At 42.1% G+C, this 22,099-nt stretch overlaps 1 protein-coding gene across 2 annotated transcripts in view; it reads right to left on the reverse strand.

Moving 5' to 3' along the window:
• Positions 1–583: 583 nt before the first annotated feature.
• LOC121058841 (cohesin subunit SA-2-like) overlaps positions 584–22,099 on the reverse strand; it is a 62,279-nt gene continuing 40,763 nt past the window's right edge. For both annotated transcript variants that reach the window (XM_040534908.1, XM_040534917.1), the window contains 17 exons: positions 21,754–21,857; positions 21,219–21,311; positions 21,037–21,126; positions 19,820–20,023; positions 18,355–18,431; positions 17,311–17,398; positions 16,297–16,374; positions 14,242–14,334; positions 13,331–13,499; positions 11,933–12,084; positions 10,996–11,097; positions 9,534–9,688; positions 9,305–9,433; positions 5,850–6,040; positions 4,678–4,846; positions 3,573–3,663; positions 584–1,618 (listed from right to left, as the gene is read on the reverse strand). In XM_040534908.1, coding sequence (XP_040390842.1) covers positions 1,610–1,618; positions 3,573–3,663; positions 4,678–4,846; positions 5,850–6,040; positions 9,305–9,433; positions 9,534–9,688; positions 10,996–11,097; positions 11,933–12,084; positions 13,331–13,499; positions 14,242–14,334; positions 16,297–16,374; positions 17,311–17,398; positions 18,355–18,431; positions 19,820–20,023; positions 21,037–21,126; positions 21,219–21,311; positions 21,754–21,857 — 1,994 coding nt within the window. In that variant the 3' untranslated portion in view covers positions 584–1,609. The remainder of the gene's footprint in view (positions 1,619–3,572; positions 3,664–4,677; positions 4,847–5,849; positions 6,041–9,304; positions 9,434–9,533; positions 9,689–10,995; positions 11,098–11,932; positions 12,085–13,330; positions 13,500–14,241; positions 14,335–16,296; positions 16,375–17,310; positions 17,399–18,354; positions 18,432–19,819; positions 20,024–21,036; positions 21,127–21,218; positions 21,312–21,753; positions 21,858–22,099) is intronic.

The following is a 22,099-nucleotide window of genomic DNA, read 5'->3' on the forward strand; positions in this document are numbered from 1 at the left end:
AATGCTTGTATGTGAGCATGTGCAGCCAAAGATTTTTCTCACTACATTTTTCCATTAAATAGAGCTATGGTAAATGGCAGAAACTGTACCTATTGTTGATGCTTTGTGTTTTAAGGGAGAGCAGGATTTAAGAGACTTCATTATACTTTTGATATCCAAGACCCTTTTTTTCTAGAGGATGTGCAGAGGTTTAATGGAGCAAACTAGGGTGTTGCTGTAGAAGTCATCTTCCTTGAAGAATGATTACTAAACTTTCCCCTGAAGGGTAATTCCCATCCCTAATATTTTTTCACAAGACTCTGACAGCACTTTTGCCTGTGGGCCCAGACCTGTGTTCTTGGTGCAGCTGCATGCTGCCTACTGTGAGGGGCCAGGCTGCAATCCACAATCCTGGTGGATGAGGGGAAGATCACTACACAAGCAAACACACCCGATGCCTCGGCAATGATCACAGCTTTCAGTCATGTTCTTGGGAGCTGCATTCCCATTGTATTTAATAACAAGGCAAACCAGAGGCCGGCAGCAGTACTGTTCTTTCTCCAGATTCACTGTGGAACCATCACGTGCACCTTCAGTACTAATAGACAGCAATGGTTATACAGTTTATTTTACACAGTTATAATCCAAAATATATACATAGATTAAAATTTTAAAAAAGCTTTTAGGATTAATGCAGTGTACAATTCCATGGAGCAGTAACAAAGTGCCAACATGCCTCAGCCTACTGCCTCCAAAAAAAACGTGCGAGTGAAGAACGTTTCCAAACCTGTCATGGAAATACTGCTTCTGAAGGGCCGTATTTACAGTCTATTTACATTGTCTTTTCAAGCTTTTCACTCCCCCAGTAACTACTATGTGGTAACTACTATGTGCTTGCTATGTATGACGGATTAATTCCAGAGGAAAATACTGAGTCAACTGGTCCACTGTTGTTTTGTTGTTGCTACAAATCTCAATGCAAGTCTCATGAGAATGTGTTTTGATCCCCACAGGCAACCAACCCTGTTTCTGTGAGCACTGGCGTTCAGAAATACTTTCAGGCACTTTGGGCCACCTTTTGCATTTTACAGGCAGGAAATGAGCAGCCCTGCCAAGTCTCTTGACATCCATCACCCAGCAGCTCGGTGTCCACAGCCGGGCCCGGCTCCTCCCTCCTTGCACTGTAACGGGGCGTGAGGAAACGAGCGCATCGCCGTCTCGGGCGTCTCAAACACCCAGCGGAACGCTGCTCTGAGCTGAGCACCCTTCTCTCATCCAGTTCACAGAGTCGCTGAGTATTTGTCAGTACCCTGACTGCAATTCTTGGGTTGGGAATTGTTCCACGAGGGTACTGAAGTCCAGGATGAAGTGCAGTAATGATGTTCACCACTCCCACACCTCAGAAGCACACCACCAGCCAAATCAGTAAAACTGATGAGCAGCAGAGCGGAGGAATCACCCACAGTGCTAAGAACTGGTACTGGGTGGATGCCTACGGGGGGAGACTTGACTTGCTGTGTATCTCCCGCTGCCTGGGTTGATGCCATCACAACCGCATTGTTCACTTGAACAATTCGCAGAAAGCAGTAGTAGCGTGTCCTTCACTTCCATTTATCCCCTCAGCTTCACCTTAACTCTTCTAGACCAGACAAAAGACAGATTAGTCAGTCTCATACTATCAAGAAAACATCACACAGGAGCAGCATGTACGGTATCAGAACAGAGATGTCTAAATATCAGACTAAAGGGCCATGAAGACAACCAAGGGGCTGGAGCACCTCTCCTAGGAAGTCAGGCTGAGAGAGTTGGGGTTGTTCAGCCTGGAGAAGGTTCTGGGGTGACCTCATTGCAGCTTTTCAGTACTTAAAGGGCGGGGCTCATAAAAAAGATGGAGAGCACCTCTTTGCTCAGGCAGATAATGAGAGGATGAGGGATAATGGCTTTAAACTAAAAGAGGGGAGATTTAGATTAGATATAATGGAAGAAATTCTTTACTGTGAGGGTGGTGAGGCCCTGGTGATGAGCCCCATCCCTGGAGGTGTTCAAGCCCAGGTCTTGGGCAGCCTGGTCTGGTGGGAGGTGTCCCTGCCCATGGCAGCGGCTTGGAATTAGATCTTTAAGGCCCCTTCCAACCCAAACCATTCTGTGCAGCCCCTAACCCTAAGCAATGTGGCCGTAGGTGGCTCTCAGAAAGCACTCTAGCTTCCACAAAAGGGGAGAGGTATTTCTACACCCCATGGAGCCCAGAAAATGAACTACAGGGAAAGGCCACATACACCAGTTAAAAGCTGTCCATTTTCCTGTATAATTTCAATCTTGGTCTGCTAATTTACATTATTTTATTATCTATCTTCAATAGGAGCTGCTGCAAACCCATTGCCTAAACCAGCATTTTACATTTTAACAGGCATACAACTGGAAGAAAACACAGAAGTCCTTTCTTTCCTTTTAATCCTCTTTAAAAAGAAAAAAGAAGAAAAAAAAAGTACCACCATTCAAATACAAGAAGAAACTGTTTGTTCAACTTTACAGTAAAACCTCACTTAGGAAGTCAAAAATCAGGCAAGGTCTTTGAATGGGGCTATTTGTTACATCCCAGGTAGCCAGAACCACTAGAAATCAAGGGGCTATCTGAATCACTGCAAAAAAACAGTCTGCAAAACACTGGGTTTGTATTACATTACAAGTTCAGAGAGCAGAAGGAAGTGCAAGAGAAAAACCCAAGGGAAACACTTGGGCCCTTGCAATGGCTGACAGAGTAAACCCTTGGAGGAAGGAAAGGCAATGATCAGCTGCAGCACAGGGAACCTCATGCCCTCGTTTTTTCTCCTTCCACAACAGCCACTGCTGCAAGGCCCGTGCTGTGCAGCAGCCTGGCTGAGCCCTTGGCACTCCGCTGCCCCCAGGGCCACGAGTCCTTCCCTGCTGCAGGGATCCATTCCCGGCCTGCGCTCAGACCCCGGCAGGCAGCTGCATCTGACCCCAGAGGTGCCCTCAAGATAAACACCGGGCTGCGCCATCTGTCACCCCACGCCCGCAACGCTCAGACGCTTCCCTTTGAATCCCCACCTGGTCTGAGGACAATTTAATCCCCCAACAGCCTCGAATGGAAAAGGACAAAAACCAAGGGACACTTCAGTCACAGCCCTGGGCTGAGCAGCGATCAATGGCCGGGGAGCACAAAGCACACACCTCTTTTGAAGCAGACATTCCCTCCAGGCCACGCAGCAATACCATCCCTGCAATGTGTCAGTAACATGAAGCAACTGCAGAAGGTTCCTAATTAAGGAGCTTCGCAGTATGGGAAAAGGAAACCGGATCTTCCTCGTAACGCCTCCTAGCTGGTCTCCAACATACCTAAGGGTGTCCAGAAGCTACGCTACCAATTGCCTTAAGGCATGCAAATAAATGACCTGAAGAAGGAGACCTCAGACACAGCTGGAAAGGGAAGAGGGAAGAACCTCTTTCCTCAGCCTGAAAGGGGCCACAAAATGAGCACGACAGCCAGGTGGGTACTCACGAGGTTCTGAACTCATGTTCACCCACCCCAAGTACAGCTGTCCACAGAGCTGGAAAACCCAATCCGAAATTACCTGGTCTGCATCAATCACATCAACATCAGCATCTTCACTTTTATCTCCCGCTTGTCGCTCCATCAAGACATCTGTATTAATCTCAACTTTGCTGAAAAAAAAAAAAAAAGCTAAGTCTTGAGAAACTTTATGAGAGAAGTCATACGTTGCACAAGTTTTATTAAGGCCGAGTAGTGCACATATTACAGTCTGTTGCTGAGACATCCACAGGAGGTAGCCCAAAGCTTCTGGCTCAGTATTTCCTAGGTATGAAATAGGTGATGCTCTGAGGAATGTCTGAAAAAGGCAGTTCAGAAACAGTATCTTCACTTAAACAGGCTGGACCTGCAATCTCCTGTGTTTCATATTTTTTGTTCTATTTTACTAGTATTCACCAGGACCATTCAACAGGTGTCCCAAAACCTGAAAAAGCACGTGTCCTTCTAGGATTTGTGTGTCAGCTTTTACCCTGCCAATAAGGGAAGTGGAACCGACCAGCTCAATAAATGAATTGCATTGCAGGACAATATTATCCCAGCTGAGCACTTGGAGTTCTTTACAGAGCTCAAAAGTAGACTGCAGACTTGCCATTTCTGCAATACCTCTCTTACATCCTGTTCTGGTGGATTCTACGCCTGTGTGTGTGCACGCTGCACGTACACATACAGCTCCTTAAAAGAAGGCCACCAGTAACACAGTAGTTAACAACGGACCTGCAGAGACAAGAATCCTCTCTTTCATTTCCAGAGGTGCAGAAAACACACATCGTCGGGCTGCACCACACAGCCAGGGAACAGCTGACACCACAGGCCTCTAATCAGGACCAGAGACAAGAGAAGTGGGACAGGGAACTCCTCCTCCCTTGTCTTTTCCCCGCACACTTGGTATTAGCCCAAGACGGAATGGAAGCTCTGTGGCGGTGGGGAACAATGAGGTCAAAGCAGCAAACGCAGCTATCGGTCTGAGGAAATGAAAAAACACAACCTGTCACTGGGACACAGCTCGTACAACACTCTGCGCTTCACCCATGGCAGGACTACAAAAAACAGAAGCAGAGGTGGGCCGAGAGACCCCAGCTACCAATACTAGGACACGTGAAAGAGCTTCTAAGACATCTCACCAGTACCTTCTCTGCAGCCCGCCTGGACAAAGGAATGGCAAATGCTCCTGCAAGTTCGTCTCTCGAGATTTCAGCCTCTTTCTGCTCTTCCCTGCTGCGGAGGCAAGCTGGGAAGCAGACTGTAAGGCTGGATCTTGGCTTGCTGCTTCGGCATGGCTGGCTTCAGGCAAAGACCCTGTAGGAGACAGTGAACAGACCCCGTTCTTCAACCTCGCCCTCAGAGGCTGGACATTTCCAACAGCAGCGTCCCCCACTGCAGGGGAGCAATGGAAGCCAAGCTCAAGGAGAGATCTGGGGCAAAGCAGTCATTTATTGAAAGGTGCAACTAAAAGACACAAAAAAAAACCAACAACTCAATTTGCCCCGATCATTTTTGCAATTTAGGTTTATGATCTTGGCCCTAGTCCTTTAGTGCTATCAGCACTGCTGACTCTCTGTCACCCTCAAGATAGGAGGGCCATTGGGACCCAAAAGGACAAGGGTTTTGAAGGCAGGGCACTAACGAGAGAAATTCTGAGAAAGAATGAGAGAGAAACTAAAGGTCTTTAGGAGAAATTCCCTTTCCTCCCCATAGAACTGCACACGTCCATAGTACTTAGGATTTTTACTGGCAAATGTTTTCATTGTGGCTTTACTACATTTAATTAATCCTCACCATGTCCTTACAGATTGGAAGTCCATGAGAGCAGCCCACATAACTCAATCGGTTAGAAACGTAATCCCAATTTAGAAGGCTAGACCCCCTAAAATCTCAACAGATAGGAAGAACCCAGAGGAAGATTTGGCCCAGATTATCCGCGCTGAAGACACGAATCAACTTCTGGAAATATCGCCCCTTTCTCAATCACCTACAGGGCCCAAATCAACAACGCCCTTAACATAACAGTTGAAAGCAATGAACCAAGTGCCAGTGGCACAGACAAATGTCAGAGCTCAATTCAAGATCATCTGAATTTGGCTCATGCAAGGTCTCCAGGCCAACCTTCCTCCAACTGAGTAATGAAGAGACCTTTAACGACAGCAAACGTTTGGCAACAAAGCTGAAGGCAAAAGCCACAGTTCCAGCTGGAAAGTCCACAAGGTCCAACAAACTGTGGCACTGCTAATGCAAAACATTAAGCACATTTTTGCTGGGACAAAGCCAACACAGCTAACTCAGAGCAGCTCCATTCCCATACCATTCGACAATTTCCTTTTGCAAGAAGATGCCTTAGACGTGCCCATTTGGGACCACTCTCCTAAGCTGCCGAGGACAGAGCTCTCCTCATCTTCGTTTGCCAATAAGGAGTTTTTGTACCAAATCAACGGCTGCCATTCGTCTCGGCTGTAAGGCAGCGGTTCTACTGTGTACCTCTGTAAGTAAGCGTACCTGGAGAAAAACAAAAGCAAACATAAGAAAACTCAGTATCTTTCCCCTCAATATCTAGGGAAGGTTTTCCTAGAAAGGCATTTTCCCTTTACTGTCAAAAGGTGCAGACAGAACTGTCAATGGAGTGAAAGGAAAGACACCCTTTTTCTCTTATCTGACATCTCTGAAACATGGGAATATTTAAAATACAAACGCCTTCAAAGCTAAGAGAGTGCTTGAATTTCAGCATTAGAAACAACGTTTGATTCGCAGGAATTACAGAATTACATCAGTCTCTAAAAAGAACTCCCCATGTAGGAAGTCACTGCCAATTGCTGCTGCCAGGAGCGGCTTGAACGGAGCAGGACTGTGAGGGTACACCACTTTTCCTGGTGGCCCCTTTCTGCCTCCTGGACTGCCACGCAAAGGAGATCCCAGGTGACAGATGCTCCTTGTGATTCAATAGCACGGCAGGTCAGGCACTGGGGTATTTGCACCACGAGTGCCTGTTTTGTCAAAAAAAAAAATATAAATGAACAAGCAATAAAAACACTTCTCTGCAATATCGTATCAACCCCAATCCAATCCTCCCAGGTTCACAATAAGATTTCAAGTGTCTGAAAAAAGCAGTTAACAGCTCTGCAGTTGTGACAACACACAGGACGCAGAAAGCATTGGTTCAAATCCCCGTTCTACTTGATTCGATTCACAGACTTGACATTGTACCTCCCTAAGTCTCAGGTGAATAATTTAATCGCCAGGCTACTACCCCTTCTGGAGCAAAGAGGTCTCTCCTTTTTGAAAAATAGGATATTTTTGACACAGTTTTTCTAATCCGTTCCTATATCATAACAACAAGAAAACAAAATCACAGCCCGACTCAGGATTAGAAACTGGATATTCACTACATTTCAGCTACAGCTCATGACTTTAAAATCAAGCCCCGTGTTGTTAAAACAGACCCTACCTTAGCAAAACCAAAAGTGACAGTTTTAACACCAGCCTGTACAGCATATTATTCTTTCTTTGATTAAGAGTGTGGCCTGGAAAATATCAGACATTTCATGTGCTTTGCAAAAAATAAAGAAAGAAAGAAAGAAAGAAAGAAAGAAAGAAAGAAAGAAAGAAAGAAAGAAAGAAAAAAATCGGTGCTGGGAGGTTAGGGTAAGCTCTGACTCTGAAACAATTAGAGTCGTAGACCCTGGGGGCCTCGGGAATGGAGAAACCCCAGTAATGGAATTTGTGGGTTTCAAACAAGCACGTATTGTAACTACTGTTTTAGGGCCTAATCCAACTGCTGTCCATGTCAATGGAAAGACTCTTACTTATTCAGGAGTCAAGCTCTTCGTACTGCTTGTTATTCAATAATTCATTTCTTGTGTGCATTTTGTGGCACAGACCAGTTGACACGTCAGATATTTTACTGCTACAGTCTGGGCAATTACAGGCAGAGAAGCTTAAAATCCGTATACTTTGATGGTGTTGAAATATACTCCTTTCTATCAAATGCCCATATTCTGTATCTCATCTGTTATGGGTACACTCACATATGTGAATATACAGACCTGGACATCAATCCTATGATTAATAATAAAAATGAAAATAACCAGATGTTTATTTCTGAAAGTTCATGTTGACCCAAAGCATTCCACCCAGTAATTTATGATACAGCTAAACCTAAATATTTCTAGGAGGAAATATAATCTCCAGCCCCTGCAAGGCGTTTTAAGCCTCCCAGAATAGAAACTGCTACTCTAGAAACATTGTCTGAAAGTAGTTATGGATAAAATTCCAATTTCCCCCCTTGTGAATTTTATTGTTTCCCATTTGTTCCCAGCAGTAGTGGGTGGGTCCGAGGCACTACACTCAAGGAGCATTCCCTGCTAGGTTCTGTATTTCCCACAAAAGTTTTTGATGTCTAAACCTACCTGAACATATAGATTACAATTAGGGATATACTTCCGGAATATATCCACCGGTCAAGAAGTTAAATATAACCATAGGAAAGAATAATCAGGATATAGCTTTATATCTGCCTACATCAATTATGAATTTTTTTCTCTTGTTTAGTTAAAAAAAAAAAAAAACACTCCTTGAAGGTGCATGAAGTTACAGTTTTTTTCAAGAATGAATTAACAGACATCTACTTATTGCACAAGTATTACCACACAGATGATAACAGAACTTCAAAATCCAGGCAACATGGACACAGATGTACAGAAACTGTACAAAACCAATCCTAGTCATAGATCTCAAGGATTCTCTCCAAGAAAAATGCACAAAAAGAAAGGGAAGTTATCACTTCCTATAGATTATCCACCTTAGATTTACCAGGGCTGTGATCAGTATATGTCAGATATTTTTCTTTGCTATTTTGCATTTTAAATTTGAATCCATTTTTAAAAAGTATATTGTGTGGGTAACTGGCAATCATTAATAAAATTTATTTGTCATGTAAAGCAGCAGAGAATTAGACATTTTACCAATCTTGACCTATGTTATATAAAAAATGTTTGATGGTCCCCATGGAGATTAACCTTCAATTTAAGACAAAGTGACACGGGACCAAACAAGTGACATGGGGCTCAGCAAGCTGAGTCGTCGTTTTTCTTTCATTTCATTGCTTTTCTCCAAAGCAGAATCTTTCCTGTCAGGTATTGGAGTAATTTGCTAAGGAATTCAAAAAGGCAGATGTGTCTTCATGTTTCATCTAACTTTCCCATGTCTTCAAATGTGCTCTCAGGAAGATGGAAATACTTGTTATATATTTTGAAATAGCTTTTGCAGTGTCTTGTAAAGAAGAGGACTGAAGTACAGATATCCAAAATACACAGTATTGACCAGGGAAGTAAAGACAACAGTCAAATGGCTCAGTCCTCACCCTGTGGAATTAGATTGTTGCAAAATAATTATCTGGGCATTACATCTTCCTCAATCTTTTGTGTTTTACTTTTCTCTTCAGAAAAGCATTCCTTCCCCTCCACTAGCCAGTCAAGTGGCAAATCTCTGCCACAAAGTTAGCATTGTCTTTCCCTTACAATAATTGCCACATGAAGTAACAACCATTCTAAAAAAATGTGGAGAATGGATACTGCACATGTAAGTAAATACTACTATAAAATTCAACAAGTGTCTCTAAAACCAAGAGCCTCAGGGGCAGATTGATTTCAAAAGTTCTCTGAAAAGCCTTTGAGCAACTTCTCCAGCACTGAAGGTCAAGTGTCCCACGTACAGAGATACACAAAACACAACCTGTGGATGACAATGTGCAAGAACTTAACTTACACTATTTTTTTGTCAGGCTTTAGCAGCTTATAGGAAAATTCACTGATGATTAACAGAAAGCTTAAGTTAGGAGGAAAACACTTCCCATCTGTTCCAGTAGCTCCTTGAAAGGCAAATTCAATCCCTTCCCTATTGAAAGGAAAAAAAAAAAAGAGAGAGAATTAAGTCATAAAACAGACAACTAACAAAAGCAATGACCATGGACAAAGTGATATTACATGGCACATACTTGTGTATCATGGCTACAGATTCTCTAGATTTCACCTGGTCCCAGCCAAACGTTAGCGAAAATCGACGAGCCAGTTCTTTCATGTTTGTGAAAGAAGCAGATGCCAAGTCCACACCAGTACTGCTGTCTTGGCTTTCTGCACATGTCTGAAACAGCTGCAAAAGAAGTCCAAGATAAGCAACCACATGTAACCCTACAGGCAAGCAAAGCTTCAGGAGGACAGAGAGACATGCGCACCCAGTAACAGCTTAAAAGACAGAAGCCTTACAAAAGTCACTGTAGTTAAGTCATGTTGTTGAAGTTAAGTCATGTTCTTCAAAAGCAACACAACTGCAACGAGCACTAGGAACTGACACAAAAGACAAGTGCTTAACAGATAGGCACGAACTGAAAAGAAGAAAAAAGATATGCATACAAAGAGAATCAATTCCTGAAGGTGACGGCCCCATCTCTTGTTGGGTCTTCTGAATCAAGCCCAAGAGGACTAATATGCCTGAGAGGTTTTCAGGGTATCAGAATGCAGATATAGCACACAGGTCTGGTAGCAGTACAGTCCAACCTCTGAGAGTGAGACTGGGTTAAAAGCAAGTCTCAAAACCAATTGCTATGTTTTGGGATTTTTTTTCCTAACAGAACATGGAGGTAGCTCCAACCTGTTAACTTTCAAGGTCAAGCGAAGACCAGAAAGGACCTGTTGTCTATGTGATACACAAACACAAAGTCCTGACTATGTCAGCAGAATACATGTAGCCAAATGCTGCTTAGCCTCGTCTAAGCTCAGATTTCAGGGGCTGGTTCGCAGATCTAAGCCCCTGGCAATGGGTGTGAAATAAGCAAAGCTCATGTATCAGTACCCCCTGGGAGGAGCCTGCTCTGGGGCTTACAGCACGACTCGAGCTAGAAGCAGCTCTGGCCATGGGCAGAGCTGGCAGAAGCAGCTGCTAAAATAGCTGACTGGCCTCATCAGTCAGCAGCTGCAAAACCCTTCAAAAGGGCTGTGCCCCACTTTCTTCCACAAAAAAACACTGAAAGTACTGGGGCTTAGAGCTGGCCAGCCACAGGCACATTTCCTCACAGTTCCTCAAATTCAACAGGAATTGAGGTAGTCAGTAAAACACAGAATACTATCCTTAACCTTAAGGTTAAGGGACACCCACCATGTCCCAAGAGAGACTCTGTAATCTCAAAGATTACATCAATCCCAACACACTATGCCTTTGAAGATTAAAAAAAAAAAAAAAAAAGTGCATAAAATTACATTTTAAAATAGGTGGAATGATCTGAAAGGAGTTTCATTAAGACATGCAAAAACACACATAAATAGAAAGCAAAGCCAAGGAACTAATTTCTTTCACTAGGCTTTTAAATTAACTTGAATAATTATGGAAAGGTAGGCAAAAGACTAATATGAAACACAGCTGTCATAAGAACCCCCATCCTCTCATTTTAATTATAACCTTACCTGCTGCAGACAGAGAATCAGTGCCCTGGCACTCTCAATTCTGTTATTGTGCCTCGTCCTGCTTAGAGTTTCTTTAATTATATCCCCAAAATCGTTGTAAGCCTATTAACAGCAACAAATGAAAATTATCATTTCCCTTTCATAGTGCTGGGAATACACAAAACACATGACTATGTTCATGTCACACGAGAAGTTTGTAAAACACTCCCAATATCAGAACACCCAAGCTAAAAAAAAACACAAAATTGGACTTTTTATTTTATTTCATGTTTAAAGCAAAGGTATGCTCCCTTAAGAGTAATGTGAATGCTAAAGTTACTCTGAAATTGTTAAGTATTTATTATATCAAAAGAAAAATCCTCCTTAGAAGAAGAACAGAGAGTTTTACATATTCAACCAGTGCTTGCCCAATGAAGTGAAGATCAATATCCACATTCAGATATTTCCAGTGTCCTGTTAATAGACTCAAGGCAATTGCCCACTCTGTGCTGTTCTTAGCCCTCCTGACACACACTTCAGAGTGGCTGAGGCTCTAGCAGCTAAGCACAGGGACGCAGATGAAATCTAGGCCATCTGAACATGAACTGTGGGAGCTTTATGAAATATGTTGACCACTTCAATGTGAGAATCTCTATAGTTAAAACACTCTTCCAGCCATAAACTGCTTCTCCGTAATGGCCTCTTTGGAGAAGCGACGGAGCAGATGTTCAGACATATACCCTCTACTCAACTTTCAGTTACTTTGTCTGCAATGACACACCTGTGCAGAGCAAGGAGCAGAGACTGTTCCACTCTTGCTTGATTTTATAGCCCTTTTGTGATTATACGACGATTCTGAGACATAAGCCATTAACCACCACATCTTTCACAAACACTGGAGTCACTTTCAAACACTGAAATGCACTGACAGGCAAAGAGACATTATATAAAACATTACCTTCACATAATGCTTATAGATCTCAGCGGCTGCAGTCGTCTCCACCACATTAAACACTATTAACTTGCAATATGCTGCAAGAAGACTCCGCTTTTTGTGCAAGTCGTCAAGTTTGCAGCTTTCGTCTTTTCTCTCCTCCTCTTTTGTCAGGTCTAGGGAAACAAAAGCATTGAAGCTTTGTTCTAGTATTTTACTCAAGGTATCTCAATTTTAATGACCAACTTTCATCTGAATAGCACAGACTCAGCTGTTCAGCCAACATGCTAAGCAACAGATGCTACGCTCATCTCTGTGTATGTCAGAAAACACAGGTTTCCATTTCCATTTCAAAGCTTTCAGCTGATGACAGTGAAAGTGAGTTGTTTGCACAGTCTTCTACTCTGATCTTCATAGGGATTTCTCATTTCTACTAGGCAGAATTTCCTTGTATAACACTGCTCACAACTATAGAACAGAACCAGATTGCAGAATAAAAGGCACAAACACACAAAATGGAAGAGACCAGACGCACTGCAATCATGTTGTGTTTTGTGGGTTTGTTTTTTTGTGTTTTTTCTTTCTTTTCACACAGACAAGCACACACAGCATGAAAAAAATGACTTCTTTAGGGAAGGAACCTGCAACAGGTTGACAGGGATCCTTTGTGGGGAGGACTGAGAAATTGAAAGCATGGTACAGACCAGGTTTGGAACTGATCTCAGAAGGCCATCTAACCCAAAACAGGACAGACTTGATCAGTTTCAGGTACATAAGGTAGGTAATCCGCCCAATGCTGAACACAGAACTCCATGTGAACAGCTGAAGGACAAGAGTTCAACACAGTAATCTAGGATGGTGCTTGGTTTTTCAAAGCATGACACTTGAACTCAGCCTCAAACCACAACGAGCCAACAATCTATTTTCAAAACACTCCCAAAAGAAACCAGCCTTCACAATAACATCCTCAACTCGGCATCTGAATTTGTTTGAAAAAAGCAACACAGCAACAAGTACGTAGCTGTTTCCCACAAAAACTGCTCTGCATCCCCACATCAAAATCCACCAGTTCTTTACTCTGATGGCTTAGAAGAGTCCATGAATCAACAGAGTTGCACCGGAACACTGCAAGGCTTTCCACCAAGGTGGATGACACCATCTCTACCACCAAAGTCAGTCTGTCAAATACCTGTACGTTTCCACCCATGCCTGCATTACATCAGCCTTTTCTACCTGGGAGTAAATTGGCAGTCGTCTCCTGTGATTGAGCCACAGTGGAGACAAATCACTGAATTTATTTTCATCGAGCAACTTTGTAAAGGGGCCAAAAAAAGACTCGCCCCCTTTCCCGGTATGTTCAGCGCAGCCAGCAAATAACAGCAAAAATGGTAGACTGTTTCTTCAGTGATGAAGATGTCTGACCTTTGTTTTCCTCCTTCTCCTCCACAAAAATATGTTCTTGGACAAACAAAAGCAGTTTTTCCTGAAGGGAAGTGCTGGGAAGGTAGTCCAGAAGTCCTACTGCTTCTTCATTATTATTTGAATCTTGATGACTCAAAATCAGCAGCCAGTCACAGAGTATCACGAAGGCCTGTATCAAGCAAACAAAGCCAATGAAGGATCCAGAGACCGCGTTACTTTTCATGCCAACTGCCATTTGCATCTCCATCAAACACCACAAGTCACAATCTGGTTTCTATCCTACTTCTTCCTCACAAGCTAAAGATTTCTGTTGGCTCCAGCCTGTGATAAAATGCCACAGCTGAGCCCTTCCAGAACCTATACTTTAGCATACGGTATACACAAGTATCATGCATGAACACCACCTAAAGATTTGTATTTCAAACTTCTCTGAAAAGGAAGATGAGCTCTATTACGGCACAATACCTCTTTTTCAACTTGTGAATCTCCAGACAATTTCTCCAAATGTTTCATTTTTTAAGTGATATTCACAGCAAGGCATTAAAAAAGCAATGATAGTAACCAGTATACTGATCATTCTAATTAGAAAGCACAGTGACTATCAAGTGGCAAATCAAGTCATTCTGATTCAGGCTTTGATTCTGCATATGGACCCATGCAACACATACCTATGTTTGACTAAAGCACTAACTTTTGTAGCATTTTAACTAACTTAACTTTAATTATGTTAAAATAAATAGCATTTATTTCAAATAAATAGTTGAGGATTGTTTATTTTAAAGAGTTATTTCTCTGCTAAGAGACAAAACATTGCAAAATCAGTAGAAGGAAATACTGGTATGAAAAGAAAGAAAGGCATTTAAAAGGAGGACTGAGAATGCATGCCAGTTAAGTGATACAAGAACACAAACCTTTTCTCTTACATCTTTTTCCTTATGGGTGAGGAAGTACATGCAAATCTCACTGAAACGCCTCAGCTCTCTTCTTAATGCCAAAAGAGCCCCCTAAAAACATATGTAAGGAAAGCAACAGGACTAAGATGTTAGGGACTATGACCCAATAGAGAATTACAGAATAAACAATAGTTGCATCTTTTTCCACTGATACTATTCACTTAAGATGGCACAGCAGATGCCATTATGAAAGAAGCTGACATCTCACAGTAGCAACAGCTACTCACATCTCACAGTAGCAACAGCTCACCAGCTATGAACAACTTTAAAAATATGTCTTGCTTTCAGGCACGATATCTATGATAGAAAGGTCAATCCATAGAAATACATACTTTTTCCCCCCACTCTGGTGCAGAAAGGTGACAAACAGTGGGACATGTGCGTCTTGCTGAGGCTAGCGGTGTTCAGCAAGTCACAAACTCTTTGGTTCTCCATCTGTAGGATTAGCAGCTCCAATAGCATTTATTCCCTGATGCAGCCCTCCAAGCAACTAGGTCTGCTGAATTCACTTCAGCTTAGCCTTATAAAACAGGGATGATAATTTCCACTTTAGAGACAGGTGTAGAGTCGCAAAAACTCTAGTCCATCCCACCTTATTTTCAACACCCAACATGTGAATTGCCTTCTCGAGTTGCTCTTCTCTCCCCTTCTACTGATTACAGAGGAAACCCAGTTTAACTGCACTGCCAACTTCGGCACTCATAAGCTTACACAAGTCTACGGTAGGTCTACGGTCAAGTAGACGGTCTACTCAATTTGCCCAGAGCCAAACAAAAGACCTCCTGATCCTTCACTAGGTCCCATCTGTTGCACCGCACAGAGCAATCAACAGAAGAACGCCCTTAGAGGAGGGCTGGATTTCATGCTATGCAACTGTATCTTTATAAGAAAGGGGATCCATCCCAGGACATACTGAGAAGGAGCAGAGGGGGAGGTAAAACACTGCCTTAACACCATTAGAGGAGGAGGGGGAAAGAAACAGTCCCAGAGCTGCTGTCCAGGAAATGATCTTTTTTGCTCTCGGAACTTCTCCCTCTGCCAATATCCAGATTTGGTCCTGCAGAGTGGGCCGTAACACCGTGCTTCCAATCAAAATCTGCCCCCATATGAAAGGCCAAGTTCAAAAATGTGCTGCCCCATTATCAGTCAAGCTAACAGTGTCTGGACTGGAAGGGAGAACATATTAGAGCAGTGAGAGATGCAGACATCCACTCAGGAATGGAATGGGACGGGAATAGATAGTGAATCAGTCACCAAACGGGTAACCTCCCAGCTAACATTTCTCACACAAAACAAATGCCCACGTCAGTGCCCTATTCTGTACACACAGGAGCACCAGAGGAAGGGGACGGAATGACAGAAACAGCAACACTCGGTGTAGTCAGGATTCACCATGAAGAGAAACTGCAAAGGTATAGATTCACATGTGAATCAAAGCATAGAAGAGTTTTCCTCTCTGGTATCTTAAATTAGAATATCTTCTGAAGTATCTGGCAGAGTTTGGCACTATGTAAAACCGATTAGGAAAGTAGTCAGCTGATGAAAAAATTACACAAAGTTTGAAGAAAGTGGGATGTCACAGAATGTATAAGTAAAATAAGAACATAAGAATAAAACAAAGCAACAGGACTTTCTGGAGTTTTCCTTGAATATTATTTGTTGCTTAAAGCAAGAGAACAAACTGTCTGGCAGTGGAACAAGTTCCTTATCTCCATCAAGCATGAGGAATTCACTGCACATGTTTTGTAGTAAAAATAGAGGTGAACTGTTGTTCCCTTATTCTCTTGCATACTGGAAAGGCACAAACACTTAAAAAAAAAAAAAAGGGAAGGGTGGGGAAGGTAAGGGGAGATATACAGAGCGAGAAAACGTCCCAACTCAGTTTGGTTTCCTCAAGAAAATATAAAATTGTCTTCTTGAGAAAGCTTGTTTCTGGCTATCTGAGAATAGAAAAGCATCTTGAGCTTCTAGAAGCACAACCCCAGGGTTTCAAAATTATGTGGAATGGCCAACCTTGGAAGAATTTTCTGCAGCTGCAGCTACTTGCCACAGGAGAGAAAAATATGTGCACTGGAGAGCTGGCAGGATCATCTGCAAATAAAAACACATGTCCTTTATTTACATGAAAGGCTTGACAGCAAAAAGCCTGGCATGCTGCTTGCACAGCCATTTCTACACTGTAAAGAATTTAAGTCTTCAAAATAAACACAGTAGGTTTACACACAAGTAAACATTGCCTGCTGAGAAACTTCACTACTAAGGTGCTACTTCTGCGTAACTCTGACATCCTGATGCATTCAGCGGAACTTAACTGGGCAATACAAGGGGTATTCACAGAGGCTAACTTTAGCTGAGCTTAGGATTTCTCTGCTGTCTTTGGTGAAAGGCTGACTCCTCCACAGGGCAGTTTAGAATAGAAGCCACACCTTCGTTCTCTGATGCTACAACTACAGGAGTCTATCCACAGGCTGCAGACTTTCCCTCTTTGGCTAAATTTCACCTTTTTATAAATAACCCCAAATTCTCCTGAAAACACAGCCTGATTAACTGCTCAAGTACTAAAATACCATGATATACCCCTACCTTGGCACAGCCAAAGTTTGAGTTGAGGCAACCAGACAAAAAAAAAGGCTGCAGTTGAGACAACAAACTATCCTCATCAAGTGTCAATTTGCAAGCAACAGGTCCAAAATATTTCAATTTCTGGTTACAAGGAAACCATGCTCCTCACAGTCCCAACAATTTCTATGTACTCAGAGCAAGATTTTGCAACCAGTGGGAAGTACTGAGCATAAGAAAGGACTATTCAAGTTGTCAGATGATTACCCTATCGTAGCTTTGGAAAATCTCCAAATTAATGAGTACATGGCTATAATCCATTGATTCTAAATAACATTATACCAAAACTTCCGTTTCCCAGATTGACAAATGGAAACAACATCTTCCTGCCTCATACAACACTAATATATAAGATTATTTAATATTTGCTATTTCTCCTGCTTTCAATGTTAAGTATCAACAACTCACCAGAACGGACAAACTTCCATGTTCCATTTCAAACACCAGCAACCGTAAAGTCTTGTGATACAGATTCCACTTGGTGAGATCATGGGCACTGCAAGTGGAAAAAAAAAAAAAAAAAGTCACACTAAGCAAGAAATGAAATCTCACCTGATCAAGTAGGTTAAATTAATCCTGTTTTTGCCTTCCTCTGATGTACAGCAGTAACTTTAAACAACTAATAATTAATTCTAAGAGGGAGGGGAGAAACACAGTCTGCATTCCTGCCACAAAACTGCAGTGTCTGTGAGGAGAGGAGAAGGAAGTTTGACCTCTGTACATTTTCCTATACAATCTATTCACATTCTCTAAGTGCCCAAAAATATCTAAAGAAAAATTCCCCCATACATATTTTAAAAGAGTACTTTGAATATTATCAAGTGTTGCAACTCAACGTTAGGTTTCTCTTTGCATGAACAGAGCAGCTCTAGTATGTAGGATAAGCAAAAGACACATTGAACAGAAGGCCATTTCCCCAACCCTCTACTATCTCACATGGTAATTTACTTGGTGAACAATCCCTGGAGAACCAAGCTTTTGGAAAAATCCATGTTTTAGCAGAAGAAGATCAAGTAAATTAAAAGAAACAAAACAGATAACACCTGCTGGGAAAAAATCCGCACTCATTACACCCTCTTCAGACCGACCATCAGTGTTGACCATAAGGCAGTGCAACAGCATGCAGTGAGGAGGGAGGCACCATAACAATGTAGCTGAGAGGATCTCCACATCCACTCTGACATCCCAACTCTATTATACACACTTCTTAGCCCCACTAGGGCTGATTCTCCAACCTCAGTAAGTCAAAAAAAAAAAAAAATCCATACCCAAGAGTACAGCTCTATTCAGGAGAAACTAAGCCTTGCAACATCTCTCATAGGAATCATTTCCATTCTCTTGTGAAATTCTTACTAAACCCAACAAGCAGGAGCAATTGTCACTTGGCATCTGTTAAGGCAACACTAAAGAATGTGGGAAAGTAAATCAGCAGTATGTAAATAAACATCTCACTTGTGAAAAGCTGCTATTCTTCTCAAAGCAGCGCACATCTGGGAAATTTCTCCTGCATCCACACAAAATCCTTCTTCCTAAATTATGCAGGTTTAGGAAAGAGAAAGGAATTAGCCAGCATGGGGCAAAGTAATCGCTACGTTCTCTTCCCACCCAACCCACAGACTTGAATTACTCTCCTCCAGCCCTCGCCCCTTCACACATGCTACTTATGCATTCCCCTACAGTAAACAGAAAACAACATGTTGACCGCACAGAAATTTTGTATCAGTGCCCCTGTCACTACTAAATCCCCAGCAGCCTCCCTATACTACAGCACTGCTAACACAGAGTAAAACTAGCAATTAGGCTACCACAAAAGTGCTAAACCTCACACAGTTGCGAGGTATCTCTGGAAAGCTAACCATTCACATGGTGCTGACTCTCCGGGCTTCCAGCTGCCAGATCACATTCAAAGATAGCTAAAAATATATTAAAATACTTTCCCATAGATGCAATTGCTGCAGTTTCCACAAGGATGCTACGTGATTATGGGAGATGGTATATACAACCAGGAATTAGAAGGGAGGGGCTGCAGGAGAAAAACTCTTTATTTAGATATGGATTACTCTATGAAGGAGTTGAAGAATCCCTGGTCTAGCACTTATCTTGTTTCTCATAAGTGCACATTCTCCCATATTGACATAGATATCTATTTAAGACCAACAAAATAAATCCAATCTGAGGTTAGGGGATTTTTTGGCTTGACACGTTTTACAATATCCCAGTGTCCAATAAAAACCTGCCAGCGTTTACTCTCATACCATGGCATGACACCTGTTCATGACGGCAGGGTTGATCAGATCAGCTGCGGGCTTCTGTTGTTCAGTTCAGCCAGCAAGCTATTCATATCACCACCAGCTGCTTCTGCTTTTTAGAACTAATGAAAAACTTTGAGGAAGACTCTACAGTCCTCCTTCAAGTCATCATTTCAAAGACCCCAAAGCTATGCAGTCTGCATTACACTGTTGTTTTGTTGTGTTTTTTTTTTCCTAGAAACATGCAGCCAAAGTCACACTATAAAAGGCGTACAGTCAAATATGATGAACTACAGAACCAAAGCAGTAACCAATATTTAGGGAACAATCTCATCACCTACAGATCCACGGTTCTTCTTTTACATAGTTTCTTTGGCATAGTGATACTACAACAGTGTCCAGAATATTCAAAAGACATAAAATGCCCCTTTGCTGCTGTGGACTACCTCATTTATTATTTTCACCACTCTATTCCTGCCAAAACACATCTAAATCATTAAAATGTAAACAGTCATTGCAGAGGAGCAAACCCAACCTTGAAAGCTCTGCTCCCCGCAAGCAGAGAAACAGCAGGCGAAAATCGTTCCGCATCATATCCCCTTTAATTTTTTCCTCTTCTGTTTTCATATGGAAACAGTCCGTTTATCTCCACAATGAGTCACACTCACCTTTTGCCAGAAGCCATCTAGTAGCTGGTTAAGCTGTCCCGTCAACTCATCTATCAGTTGAGTTCGGGCGCGATCCACCTGATTGTAGATGGCAATTTCTTCACTGCAGAGGATATAGTAAGTCCTGGAGGATGCCTCAAGGACAGACATGTCAGAGTGTTTGACCACAATGTCTTTTACCTCTCTCAGCAAAGCATCCAAATGCTGCAAGTGATAAAAGGGGTATTACAGGTAAAATGTACGCAAATCCACTTAGGCTTCAGACACATTTCACTTGGACCATGTATCTCTGTAGGTCATACAACCAGTATGAAGTAACTGTCAGTCTAAGGAGCAGAGGGGCAGGGCTAGTGGATACAGCTTTTTTTCTGGCATTATGGCTCTTTCATTATCGTCTCTAAATCTTTGTGAAAAATGAAGCAACTATTTTAAGTCTCTCTTCAGTAATACACCTTTGGCACTTCTACTTTGATAAAAAATAAAGAAAATGGTAGGGAATAAAGATATCTTTCCAAAGGAAAGGTGTTTCTCCAAACAATGGAGGTTGTCTTCCCCAGCAGCAGAGGACGGAGACTGTTTCAGATCATGTCAGCAACTGGAATCTTCACTCTTACTGGCAGGAGGAAACTTAACTTGTGCCATGCCACTGACTCTCCCCCTCTTCCAGTTAATGTTTTGTGCTGAAAGTAATCGAGGCGTGTTTGGTTGTTATCGCCCTGTAAACATCCCTGCTTAAGAATACATTAAACTATTTCGAGGATTTAATCTATCCGTTTCTGACCATCCCTTTCCCATCAGCAGTTACACTATCTCCATTCTTATCTTTCAGTTACTATCATCCCCTAGCAGCTGGGAGTCCAGTCTTCAAGGAGAATGAAACCTACTCTGTAGGGAGATGCCAGCTTAGACACATAGCATAACCCACCCTCTCTCCACCCAACAATGAAAAACCCAGGGGCAGGCCTATCGCACGAAAACACAAACCGTCACCCAGCAAGGCCAGTCACAGCATATCAGAACTGACACGCACTAATGCTTTTCTTTGGCAGCTTCCAATCAAAAAGTAAAGCCTGAATAAGAGCACTTTCCTCAAGGTATGAGACCGTTTCTTAATATTTCAACAGGCTTCTATTTGTTCCAAGTCACACTGAATTCCGTACACTGTCACATAAATTTAGCAGTTTCCACATGCACCGACTACCCCAATTCCTATTCACCTTCTCTAGATGTCCTGTACTGTAAACATCTAAATCATAATATTGTGGAATCTGCAGAAGATTTGCCACTTTTTGTGCATCTGTTGAATACTGCAGAGAAGAAAAAAAAAACAGGATATGAGTGCACTGCAGGAATTTTAATGAAATATTTAACATGCATTCACAGAGCAGCTGTTAGTTACCTTTGCCAAGAGCTGAGGAAGCACCATAATAAAATGTTCAGTAATTTTGGTACAATCTTCCGATTGTATTTTCTTCTCTTTTACTGACAGAATCTGCAGACAAAGCATTTTGTTTCAATTATAAAATCTCTTAGATCTGAGTGGAATTTTACATATAATTCAAGGTTAACTTATATGCCTTTATCTAAATCAAATGAAGCCAAGATAAAGATATTTTCCATGGAGAAAACCAGATGCTTTTTTTATTTTTTGTTAACCTTAAACTAGATGCAAAGCACTGAACAACAATTCTGCATGGATAAAATGCTCACCATTTGTCAATAACTTGCTTTAACTTGCTTTTCTCTAATGCTCGTCCCCTTCAACATCCACTACTACTAAGATCCACAGGTCAAATGACAGTGTGACATTTTGTAAAAATAAGCCATTTCACTTCTGAAGATATACCTACCACTGGGAACACGCTCTCTGGCAAAGCACATAAGGCAAAGAGATTGTGATTACAGCACAATATGTAAGAATAAGATGCACTGACTTTTTTGGCTGCACCTCTGCCCGCTGGAGGATGACCTTCAGCTGCTTCTCTAACCGTCGCGAGGATAATTTCAGTGAGAGCACTTTTATGGGCATCATTCAGTGCTGTAAGTAAATCAGTCTCCTTTCAGCATCACACAAAAGAAAAATGAAGTTGCAGCAACAGCTAATGAAATGCCTATTCATTTATCCAGACAACTGTGGAAGGACACTACAGAAAGAAAGATGCAGTGTTGCTAAATAAACACCTAGAGCACATTTGATTTAACTTGAAGAAAACTATTTTCTATATTTACTGAACACAAAGCCGATTATTTGTCTCATGACTGAACTTTTTAGGGCACTTG

The sequence above is a fragment of the Cygnus olor genome, chromosome 1, assembly GCF_009769625.2.
Source record: "Cygnus olor isolate bCygOlo1 chromosome 1, bCygOlo1.pri.v2, whole genome shotgun sequence".
NCBI lineage: Eukaryota > Metazoa > Chordata > Aves > Anseriformes > Anatidae > Cygnus > Cygnus olor.